We start from the raw sequence: 12,479 nt of genomic DNA, 5'->3' as shown, positions 1-12,479 counted from the left end.
TCATTGATTCAATTTCACATTCAAGTTAATTGATTTGACAGTAAGCCCAAGAGTTACACTTAGCTTAACTATTCATTTCAATTTCAGGTTTACCCGACGCCTTGTCAACAAAGGATGGAGATATTTATCATAGCCAAAAGTCTCAAATTCTTAAGGACATCGGTGTACAAGTTCAATCTACATCCTCAGAAGGACTTGTGATAGATTTGTCTGTGCAAGTACGAATCATGGCAAAGTCTCTCACCAAAGGCATGACATTCCAAGACTTTGTAATCAAAGTGTTGAACAGCATTGCCAGGATCGGTCATGAGAAGAAAGCCAATCGTATTGACATTGTGGCTGACCTCTACCAGAATATGAGTATCAAGACTGCGACTAGGAAGAACCGGGGATCAGCAGGTAGTTCACAGATGGCTTTCAGTGAGAATGACACCATGCCAGAATCTAAGCAATTCTTTGAAGCTTTTCTGTCTAATGTAGACAACAAAGTAGCCCTGAATCTAATGTTCGCCAGGATTGCTAAGGCACAAGCGTGGAACTGGGACAAGGAGTTCAGCATCACCTACGGCAGAAAGGTGCTTGCAAACTTCGGCGAAAGCTTCGAGATCCAGCTTTATGACAGCATAGATATGCTTGAGGAGGCTGACAACCGCATCGTTTGCCATGTGATGCACATGCTAAACAAGGGGATCAAGTCAGTTACAGTTAGAACAGTCGACTCCGATGTGGTAGTCATCCTACTAGGGTTCACTACACAGTTCCTATCAGTATGTAATGACTTGCAACTTATAGTTGACTTTGCAGTTCCTGGCAAACGCCAATTCTACTCAATCACAGAAGCACACAAGAAGCTTGGTGGAGATGTGGCCGATGCCATGCCTGTGTTCCATTCTTTTAGTGGCTGTGATTCTGTGAGCGCCTTCTTTGGCCACTCAAAGACTGCTCAATACAAAGCCTGGATAAACCACAGTAAGTCCACAGAACTCACTGCTGCTTTGAGAGGACTAAGTTGCTGCCCTAGTATCGAGACAGTTAAGGAAAGCATGGAAGTTATTGAGCCCTGGGTAATGAGCTGGTACAACAAGACTGGACTGTACAACTGTGTCAGTATAGATGAGCTCAGATTCCAGCTGTTCAAGCACTCAGTTAATGATGAGCTGAGAGACCTACCCCCAAGTCAGGATGCGCTTCTACAGCATCTGTTGAGAGCTACATTCCAGGCAGGATGGCTGTGGGGAAACAGCCTGCTACAACTCCCTTGTCCCCCTGTCATTGAATGGGGTTGGACTACCGAAGGAGAGGAACTCTTCGTCAAGTGGAGCACAGTTTCCACAAGAGATACATTGTCTCAAGTAACAGGGGTGTGTAGTTGCAGATCTAATAAGTGTACCTCATGTTCTTGTGCTGGCAGAGGGATGAAATGTCTCATTTATTGCAAGTGCCTCAGCAAGTGTTTGAATCCAGTCTGATGGGATGTGTGAGGTTAAAATAAAGATTTTTTTGGACCTCACATGGTTTGCTTTGTTTCTTTGGTGGTTACTGGGTTCCTCCTCTTATAACAAAGAGTCAACTTGAATACTAGCACTCCATGAGTAGATGTAACACTTTTACTCAAACAAACTGTATAGCCTTCTTGCACAGATTTGGCTAAAGTTGATTGCATGCTGCTGATCAATTCAATGGAAAAAAGAACATGTTCATGAATAGCTCAAAACGTGAAGGTTTTAGGGCATACAGTATATTTGTTCAGAGCACTAATATAAATAGTTATTTCCACATCTTTTGAGCCCAATATCAACTCGGGGCAACCTCCGAGAGCTGAGCCTGAGATATAGTCCCAGGGCTAAAAAGTGGGCGTGGCCATGTATGTGACCAGTGAAAATTAGTTTTTTGTAAATACCTGAAAAAGTAAAGGTTTTGGGGTATATGTTTGTTCATAATGCTTATATAAATGTGGTGCTTCTGCTTCTTTTGAGCCCATGATCAGCTCTCTGCGACATTCAGGAGCCGAGATACTGATTTCCAGGCCTAAAAAGTGGGCGTGGCCATTTCAGAGACTTCCCCCACCTAAAATTTTGGGCTCCTTGCATTTTTTTCTTTATTGGACCCTAAATTAACAGAAAAACATTGGCTCAAATGTGAATGACTTTTTGCAGCCTTGACCCCATATTTGCCCTTAACTGACCAGACTATTAGCTTCAAGAGGCTGGTCCAGACTCACAGTGGCAAGACCTAACTGCTTCACAACACTTGCATCCAAAAAGCTTTCATCAGCTCCAGAGTCAATTAAAGCCAAAAGTTTAGTGGACTGACCTTTAAAACTGATGGTGGCTTGCAACTGGGTACGTGGACGAGGAGACAGAGGGCAGACAGTTGGGCTCATGAGGATCCTCTCCCTCCCTCGTGAGCCTGCTAGTTTGACGGACGGTGAGGACAGGAGGCGAGAAAGTGACCAGGCTGACCACAATACAAGCAGCTGTTCTCGGTGATGCGGCGTTGACACTCCTCCGGGTTGAGCCGGAAGCGGCCGAGTTGCATCGGCTCCGAAGCTGGGAAGGAGTCACGCCTCGGGCTTTCTCGGAGGATGTCAGCCTCAGTCGAGCGAGCTCGGCCCCCAGCGTTTGGAGTTGTGGCCCGTGGAAAGTTGTTGTGACCAGGAAAGTGGCGCGTCCTCTCTCTCCTCCGCTCCCAGAGACGGTTGTCCACACGAATGGCCAGGGTAACCAATTCCTCCAACCCTCCAGGCTCGGGGTAGGAAACCAATTCGTCCTTTATGGCTTCGCTTAGACCATTGGAAAACCCGGCCTGGAGGGACTCGTTGTTCCATCCGCTCTCCACTGATAGCGTACGGAACTCAACTGAGTAGTCAGCGATGCTGCGGGAACCCTGGCGGAGAGAGATCAGTCTTTTTGAAGCGTCCTTTCCCTGCACGGGATGATCAAAAACCTGGCGAAAAGCAGTGGTGAACTCAGCATAGGATGAGGAAGTGGAGGCCCGCATCTCCCACACTGCTGTAGCCCAATCCAGAGCGCTTCCCCGGAGAAGACCCATGATGTAAGCGACTTTGGCTTCATCCGTGGAATATGACTGGGGCTGCTGGTTAAACACAATCTCACACTGCATCAAAAAAGGGCGACAAAGTCCAAAAGCTCCATCATACTTATCGGGCGGGGCGACCCATGGTTCCTTAGCTAAAGTTGATGGCGCTGAGGGTGGCGGAGCTGGAGGGGCGGGTCCCGGGCTAGCGGAGGCTCTAAGTTGGGTCTGGATTCCGGAGATCTTTGAGCCGAGCTCACGGAGGGCGTCAGCCATCTCCTGTAGCACCTGGCTGTGCTGGCCGAGAACCGATTCCTGGTTGGCTACAGCCTGGCAGACCGTGGCCAGGTCTGTGGTGGAATGGTCTGCTGGGTCCATAGTGGCTGGAACGTACTGTCACGTATCAGGAAAGAACCCAAAAGCAGACGGGACAACCAGGTAAGGGAAGAATCAAGTCTTTATTGAAGTGACCGATCTCGGGGGTAGAGCAGGAGTTTGCTCAATGGCAGGCAGGCAGGCAGGCAGAAGTCCATGAATGGCGACGTTCCAGCGAAGACTGGTCCATAGTGGAGGCCTTTTAAGGGTGAGGGCGATTGCTTGATGGCCAGCTGGCGTGCTGGAGTGAAGGGGGGGTCAGCAGGTGTCAGCTGGTGTAGCAGGTGTCAGCTGGTGTAGCAGGTGTCAAGGGCGATCGCTTTGATGTCAAGGGCGAGAGGCTGTGACAGTTTCTCTTTTCAATCGATCCCCTCAGGGCATCAGTATCTTTATATGTGCTTTTTTCCCCCTCGCTCCCTCTCTTTCTCTGCTTTATCTCCCCCTCCCCTCCCTCTTTGCTTTCCGTGCCCCTCCCAATACCACAAGGCTATAGTCTTGGGGTGAATTGGCGTCTGATATTTGGCAATTAATTTTACGTCATGTCGAGCGCCAAATGGGCGGGGCTTTAACCAGGTGAAGTGGTTGACTGAGATAGTGTAAGGCGATTCGTCAGTCCCATATGAAATATATTGTGTTGACAGGGAAACATCGCCGTGATTGTTGTTGATTTCTTGCCAGTTGTGACAAACCCCACCCATCTTGACATCGATGTTATCTTGCACAAAGTAACGGAGGACTTTTTCCGAAGGGGATATTTTGCATTTTTGATCTTTATAGTATGCCACAAAGGGTCACTGATATAACAGCAATGATGCAATACCAAGTAAAGGAACTTCAGATACCCGATGCTACCTTTCTTTTCCATTTCTTATGTGCAGATACATGTTTTTATAAAAGAAAAAAAAAGTTCACAGTCAAAAACGGCTGACCTTTGAATTTTAGAGATCACAGCATGCAGAGACGGAAGGACTTGAAAATGCGTGCACCTTTGCTAGATCTCTCTCCTCCTCTGCAGGCTGCAGGTATCAACCTCTCTCCTTGCGTGAGCCCAGATTCAGGGTTACATAACCAGAAAATGACTTTTCAACACTTGGAACACAAAGTGGAAAACAGCTATACTCGAGCCCACCGTCTTTCTGTTTTCCACCTCTCACAATCCGTGCCTTTCTACTTATATCCCCCATTTTTCTCTTTCTCCACCTCTCATTTATTGTGTCTCCACCCCATCTCTCTTCCTATCACTTCCTCTGTTTTCACCCTCCTGTCCCTCTAATTAAACCTTCAGGCGATGTGGGGAGAAAGCCAGTGTGCAACAAGGCCACGCTGACACACTGTCAGGCTTCCAGTACTGGACTGTATTGATTGGCATTTTAGATGTGACTGATTTCAAACAGGAGATTGTGGTTCCGCTCAGGCTCGCCTACAGAGCAGACTGCAGAGTTTCAGAGACAGCACCCTCCTCGGCAGCGCCCATGTCTCCCCTCCAATCAAAGTTCCCGTTCTCTACTTTTTAGTTGCGTTCTCTCCCTCTCTCACAAGATCAGACTGCACTCTGCTTCATAATAGAAGAGAGCGGACTCTTTGTGTGTGTGTTTGTGTTAATGTGTATGTGCAAATGTGCATGAGTGTGTGGATATGCCTGTGTGCTTCTGTGCATGTGTGTGTGCGTGCATGCTTGTGTGTGTGTGTGTGTGTGTGTGTGTTTGTGTGTGTGTGCATTCATGCTTGTGTGTTTGTGCATGTGTGTTTGTGTGTCTTTGTGTGTGTGTGTGCGTTCATGCTTGTGTGTTTGTGCATGTGTTTGTGTGTGTGTGTGTGTGTGTGTGGGCATGTGTGTGTGTTTGTGTGTGCGTGTCTACCGTCTCACTTGTTTGTCTGAGGTGCGCCTCCTGGCCACCATTGGCCGCTAGTGCCCTTTGTTAAACAGAGCCGCTCTCCTGCATCTGCAGATAGGAGGCTGGGCTCCTGACAGGATGTGATCAGTGTTCCTCCTGATATAATATCACGTTCCTCCAATTATCCCCCTTCAATTACACAGAAGACTGAAAAGTCTGCTCCCCCAAAACATTTGAATGTCGATTTGTACATTACCCCTTTATTCAAGTGTTTTTTTCCCTCTCTTTTTCTCCTTGAAACACATGCAATGGGATGCACAAAATTCCTACTGTACTGCACAGTGCAAGTGGAAAGAGAGCAAACTAAGAGGCCACCAGCTAAGGGCGGTGGCTATTGTTTGAGCTCATGGTGTTGTTTGTACATCTGAACACTTTCCACCTGTGAACCATCAGCCCGTTTTAGCCTCGAATGCTGCTCCCAAAGTCGTAATACAGCAGACATGAAGCGCTCCCTAAAGGAGGAACCCTCGACCTGGAAGAGATGTCATGCAGGCGTGTGATTAGCGGGATATCCATGCCTTCTTTAGGGAGCTCTCGCAGGCCGCCCACCGAAAAGCAAGCAACCGAACGAATCTTCCCGTGGCTCTCGACGGAGGAGAGCGCGAACTGTCCCAAATGAGCTTTAAGGGAGGAAGGAGGGATGCAGGTTCGCAGATCGGCCGACCACTGCCGTCCTCGATTGCTGTGGGTCACGTAACCCGATAGGCTTACGTAAGCGAGCCCTGCTAAGAGAGCCGTTTCAAACCACTCGTCCCCGGAGGGCAGGACGAATGTACAGTCGAGGAGAGCTATTCTTGACCACCTTGAAAGCCTCCTTCATTCCTGACATCATGGAAAGCAGCCCCCCCCTCCCCAACTCCCCCTTAATCCCGGTATAGATTGAATTTTATCCTCAAAAATCCTTCTTAGGTTTTTGTCAGCCGACTCACGGATTTCCTTTAGTCGCCTTGATTTGGCCGTTGTTCAAACGCCCCGTTTTGTAACCCAGTCAGAGCTTTTACGCTGGCTATCGACTCAGAGTTGAAAGTGCATCTCACTGATGTGCGGAGATCGATGTGGGAATCAGTGATCTTAAATCCTGTCCTGTATCCCTTCCTCTCTCTCTCTCTCTCTCTCTCTCTCTCTCTCTCTCTCTCTCTCTCTCCATCTCGGTAACCACACAGCGACTCGTGCATCTGACAGAGATGGAGAGACGGGCGCACGTTTGAGCCACGAACAAACCCCCAAGACAAGGCAACACAGCACACAGGAGGCTGCTCCGCCGTAATTGGCGACGCCGGCCGTTATTCAGAGCGGCTTTGGTACTCCTTCTCGAAAGGAGGCAGCCAGGAAATGAGATAATTGGGGATGCCATCGCTGAATATCAAAGCGAAGATGGAGACGAAGGTCTTGCTTGTTAACCCCCCCCACTCCGTCCCAGTCCTCCCACACTCACCATCGAGCAAATAGTGGGTGAGGAAGGAGGGTTGTTTTACAGCAGAGGGAGATTAGCATTAGCTGCCCTCAGCACGAATAAGACCTGTCAAACAGATGAAGGGGGAGATCTTTAGGAGATTTTGCATGTACTGAGGTGGTATAAATAATCAAAAAATAGAGGCTAACTGACAGGATTTATGCTTCTTTGGTGTATAAATCCCCCCTTTTACTCTTACCTTTGAGTTTTGCGTGAGGTATCGGGTGCAGGCGGAGGCGGTAGGATCATTTTGAGTATTACCTACAGGACTGACTCATAAGGAAAACTGGCATGTATATCCTCAGCTTGTTAGCAACACGTGTGATGTTACGGGGTTCGTGTAGAAGTTCAACTTTAAACTCTGCACTTGCTGAGATGCCGCTGCACATCGGCTCCCAACTCAAAAGGAATTTCTTTTGAAATTGTCAGCTCCCCCCACCCCTTTCCTCCCTAAGTGTACTTGGCCATCCATCCATCCATCCATTATCCAAACCGCTTATCCTGCTCTCAGGGTCGCGGGGGATGCTGGAGTTTATCCCAGCAGTCACTGGGTGGAAGGCGGGGAGACACCCTAGACAGGCCACCAGGCCATCACATGGCCCACACACATACACAGACACACACACACACACACACACACACATTCACACCTAGGGAGAATTTAGTACAGCCGATTCACCTGACCTACATGTCTTTGGACTGTGGGGGGAAACTGGAGCCCCCGGAGGAAACCCACGCAGACACGGGGAGAACATGCAAACGCCACACAGAGGACGAGTACAGGACTGTTCTAGTATATGGGGCTCCGTATGGTTGTCATTCTCACTCAGACGTATCCGTGAAAGGGATTTTTTTAATTGCCACATGTCTTCCCTGCTTAAAAAAAGCCCAAATGATTGTGTTGGATGGCGTTTGGGGTGTGTGGGCGTGCTGTGCCGTGTTGTGTTGTACAGTGTGGTTTTTTTTTAGTCGCTCTGTTCCTACCACGCCAGGCTCTTAATTGCCCCTCAGGGGTGAATAATCCTTTTTCCTCTGATTGAATTGGAAAAAAGAAAGATGAATAACTGAACTCCGCGTGGCTGTTTTGTGCACATTTTGATGGTATGACGCAAACTGGGGAGACTGAAGGGTCTCGTGTGGGGAAAGCGGCGAGCCGTCACTGTGGTGCAGGAAGACTTAATCAGCGCGCTTGTTATTTTCTGCGTGTTAGAGTGGTCCAAATTTCTCCCCGCTGTCCTTTTCGTCAGCGCTCCATCTGATCAGATTGCTGGTAGCTTGTTGGTTTTGTTGTTTTTTGAGGGAAATGAGACCATGTGACTAATTTATGTGTGTTTGTATGTGAGGAATGTGTGAGAAAGACAGGGCTGCAGACTGTGTATGCATGACTGATTGTCTGATTGTGTTGGTGTGTGTGTGTGTGTGTGTGTGTCTGGATAAGTAAATTTAGCTCCTCATTCAGGCTGCCATTTATTCTCCACTCTCTGCCGGGTTTAGGGTCTATGAATCCTGATTTGCTCATCGGTTAATCAGATCGCCGCCCTGTGCTCCGGTCTCTTGAGGAGCAACCAATCACTCTTTACTAGGTTAGTGAATGGAAATGGGCTCATCCCATGGACTCCTCGCTTCCTCCTCGCCGTCTAAGGTTATGCTGGACCTCTGCTTCAGATTAAAGCTGCAGTTGGAAATCTTTCCCCGGGTCTCGCGGTGATCTCTGATATTTCCAATAAGATCAACATTGTGCCTTGCCCAAAATGTCGAAATGTTCACTCACGTCAACACTGCTATGGACCCCCATATTGTTATCGTGTAGAGTCCTACACAATATTAGGGGTTTTTCAAAATACTAAAGCAAACGGGGATCGCCGGTTCGAATCCCCGTGTTACCTCCGGCTTGGTTGGGCGTCCCTAGAGAATTGGCCGTGTCTGCGGACAGGAAGCCGGATGTGGGTATGTGTCCTGGTCGGTGCACTGGGGTGAGTGGTGTGATCCTCCCACACGTTGCGTCTCCCTGGTGAAACTCGTCACTGTCAGGTGAAAATAAGCGGCTGGCGACTCCACATGTATCGGAGGAGGCATGTGGTAGTCTGCAGCCCTCCCCGGATCAGCAGAAGGGGTGGAGCAGCGACCAGGCCGGCTCGGAAGAGTGGGTAATTGGCCAGATACAACTGGGGAGAAAAATCCAAAAGAGAAAAAAAAATACTACAGCAAAAAAAATATATACAAGTTTGATGAAAACTGTGTCAACATGTGCTGTTCTTTAGACTGTTCATCATGTCTTGAGTTATATTTTCTAGAAGCTGAACCGGGACTTCCTCAAAAATTCATGCAAAATAATCAGACAGTTAAGCAGACAAGTGTGCTTCCATGTGTGCAAATGTGATGTGTGCACAATAGATGTGTGTGTGTGTGTGTGTGTGTGAGTAGTATTCCCAACCTGTCTAGACGCTAAAGGAGATGATGTTCTGTATTGCAACATGTACCTCCCACACACAGCTGCTCCCATATTACACTGAAGCCCCGATGTATGTTTTAGGGTTCGTGTGTGTGTGTGTGTGTGTGTGTGTGTGTGTGTGTGTGTGTGTGTGTGTGTGTGTGTGTGTGTGTGTGTGTGTGTGTGTGTGTGTTCATGCTTGTTTCTCTGATCTGCTGGTACTCCCCGTATCTCTGTCTTTATCTGACAGCTCGGTGCCTGCCCAGCCGTGCTCTCATCCCATTAAGGCTGCTTTTCCCCAAGGAGCTCCCTGTCTGTTGACGCCATGCCACCAAGATCACAGACTGCCTTCACACAACTTGCCACAGCAGGGCCGCCCGAGCGGGACTCAAAAAGGCCACAGCTAGTTGCGAATGTTTGTTTCATTCCAACACGAGACAGTATTTCTTGCCCGAGGACACTTCAGCGGGGGAGATACTTGGAAACAGAGGCTTTTTTGGGGGGGGGGGTTCTCCCGGTTCTCCCTTTTTCTCCCCAGTTGTATCAAGCCAATTACCCCACTCTTCCGAGCCGTCCCGGTTGCTGCTCCACCCCCTCTGCCGATCCGGGGAGGGTTGCAGATTACCACACGCCTCCTCCGATACATGTGGAGTCACCAGACGCTTCTTTTCACCTGACCGTGAGGAGTTTCGCCAGGTGGTTGTAGCGTGTGGGAGGATCACGCAATTCCCCACCAGTTCCCCCTCGCCCCCCGAACAGGCACCCCGGCCAACCAGATGAGGCGCTAGTGCAGCGACCAGGACACATACCCACATCCGGCTTCCCACCCGCAGACACGGCCAATTGTGTCTGTAGGGATGCCCGACCAAGCCGGAGGTAACACGGGGATTCGATCCGGCGATCGCCATGTTGGTAGGCAACAACAGAGGGGTTTGAGCAGGTTTCCTCATGGTAGCCTGGTTTCCTAGTAGGTTTTTAGTCTAAAAAATATCGCAATTATCCTTTACGTGAGTGTGTTGCCCGTGTCTGTGAGTGATTGTGTGTGTGGGCCTGTCCACGGTGTCTCTTCGATTTTCACCCGGCTGGTTTCACCCAATTTCAACCGCAATCCTGGACTGGATTAAGCAGGTGTAGATGATAGATGGTTGGCTGGAGGGTCACACAACAACTCATCATAGATGATTTGTGTTTCTGACCAGTGCTGGTAATAATGGTTTTTACAAATTAACTGCTGTGATTATTTTTTTTTTATCAAAGGCATGCTGAGTTTTAAATTAAATTGGCTCAATGTGTGTGTGTGTGTGTGTGTGTGTGTGTGTGTGTGTGTATGTATGTATGTATGTATGTATGTATGTATGTATGTATGTATGTATGTATGTATGTATGTATGTATGTATGTATGTATGTGTGTGTGTGTGTGTGTGTGTGTGTGTGTGTGTGTGTGTGTGTGTGCATTTCTCTGTGTATATGTGTGTGTTTCCAGATGGCCCTGTGATCTGGCGGATGTTGTCCTACCCCCCCACCCGGAGAGCCCTCCTGGTGGGCTGCGGTCTTCAAATGTTCCAGCAGCTCTCGGGAATCAACACCGTCATGTGAGTGTGACTATCAAGCCTTTGGCTGAGTTAACCAGCGCAGGTCTGAGGTTTGCTGGATTGGCGGGTTAGCGTTGTCGAATCACTGCTCCCCTAAATATATTGGACAGCTGAGTCCTTCTCCGAGAGCTATTAGATATAAAAAGATAGCAAACTATTCCCATTGACCCTTATCGTTCACCCAATTAATTACAGGGCAAGTGTGTGAGTGTCTATATATATATGTACTCCATTATAAGCCAATGGGGGTCCAGCCCCCCACCCACTATGCCTGTCTTCACTGAAGAACACCAACCACTCTCAGTGGCTCCGTCTTTCAAATACCTGGGCAGCATCCTTTCTGAGGGCTGCAGCACCGATCACGAAACTCATAATAGACTCAGACAAGCCTCTGTGGCCTTCGGCAAACTCCAGCGTAAGGTCTTCCAAAACAAACACCTTCACCTGCACACCAGAATTACCATTTACAAAGCCGTCTGCATCACAACTCTCCTATACAGCCGTGAAGCCTGGGTCCCGTACAGCCGCCACCTAAGGTTGCTGGAGCGGTTCCACATAAGGTGTCTGCAGCGAGTCGTGGGGATCACGTGGCGTGACCGTTTTCCTCATGCGAGAGCACAGAAGCTACAGTCGCTGAACACCAACTGTGCTGGCTTGTGCATGTCATCAAGATGCCTCAGAAACCTCTGCCACGTCAAGTCCTGTATGGACAGCTTCATCTGGGCCGCCGGGCCGCAGGTGGTCAGACGAAGCGATACAAAGACCAGCTAAAAACATGGCTGGAGAAGTGTTGTATTGCCCCCTTGAGACTGGAGCAAGCTGCCATCAACCGTTCCAACTGACGGGAGATCTGCTACAGAGGTATAGAACCGCTGGAGAAATGGAGAGGAATGTGAAAAAACAACAGAAAAGACTAAGGAGACACACAACCATGCCTGCCCCCACTAACACAGACTTCATATGCCCAATGTGCAATAAAACTTGTGGATCGAGAATTGGACTCTACAGTCATCAAAGAACACACCGTTAATGAGGAGGGCTGTCATCATCGGCCTCGATGGACTACCAGCAAGCATATACTACAGGATAAGAATCGTGTAACTACAGACAAAGGCCATGTGTATATTACACACCAACAATGAACAAAGATGTCAGAACATGCAACACTGGTGAAAAAATGGATGTTCCCGCTTGTCTGGTATGATGTAATGCAAACCTGGGAAGTGGGGTAGTTACTTCCAGAGTGCCATGTAAGTACCCCTCTTTTCAGGGCTGTGTTATAACGCCATCCCGGTGCCTCGTTCAGTCCGCCGGCTCAGAGCTGACTGGGGGAGAATCGATGAATGGATGGGTGCGGTTGACCGGGTGCAGGTGTGGTTCCCTGACCAGTGGGGGCACTTCTGCTTCTTCAGCCTTGCTCATCACAGAGCCGTTGTCAGGCCATAACAGATGCTGTCGCTTACGCTGAGAATTGGATCTGGGGAGAATCCAGGACAAAAATCTCTTGTCAGTCACCCATAAATACATAAGAAGTAGAGAGGAAGCTTTGCATACAGGATCCAAGCTGCCAGGGCACGCACAATTATGAAGACAGGGGTCGCCTGACAATGAGAAACGTGAGCTTGTTACAAAGGTCACCAGTGTGTGCGTGGGTGTGTTTGCATACGTTTCCTTTTGAATGGCTGGGAACAGCAGAC

The 12,479-nt window shown here is 48.8% G+C and overlaps 1 protein-coding gene across 2 annotated transcripts in view; it reads left to right on the top strand.

Annotated features, from left to right (window-relative positions):
• Positions 1–12,479, top strand: part of LOC130109517 (proton myo-inositol cotransporter-like) — a 142,581-nt gene that overhangs the window by 65,076 nt on the left and 65,026 nt on the right. For both annotated transcript variants that reach the window (XM_056276446.1, XM_056276444.1), the window contains exon 4: positions 10,674–10,782. In XM_056276446.1, coding sequence (XP_056132421.1) covers positions 10,674–10,782 — 109 coding nt within the window. The remainder of the gene's footprint in view (positions 1–10,673; positions 10,783–12,479) is intronic.

Source organism: Lampris incognitus, chromosome 3 (assembly GCF_029633865.1).
Source record: "Lampris incognitus isolate fLamInc1 chromosome 3, fLamInc1.hap2, whole genome shotgun sequence".
Taxonomy (NCBI): domain Eukaryota; kingdom Metazoa; phylum Chordata; class Actinopteri; order Lampriformes; family Lampridae; genus Lampris; species Lampris incognitus.
Note: the sequence above shows the minus strand (reverse complement) of the source record. Positions and strands in the feature narration are given on the sequence as shown.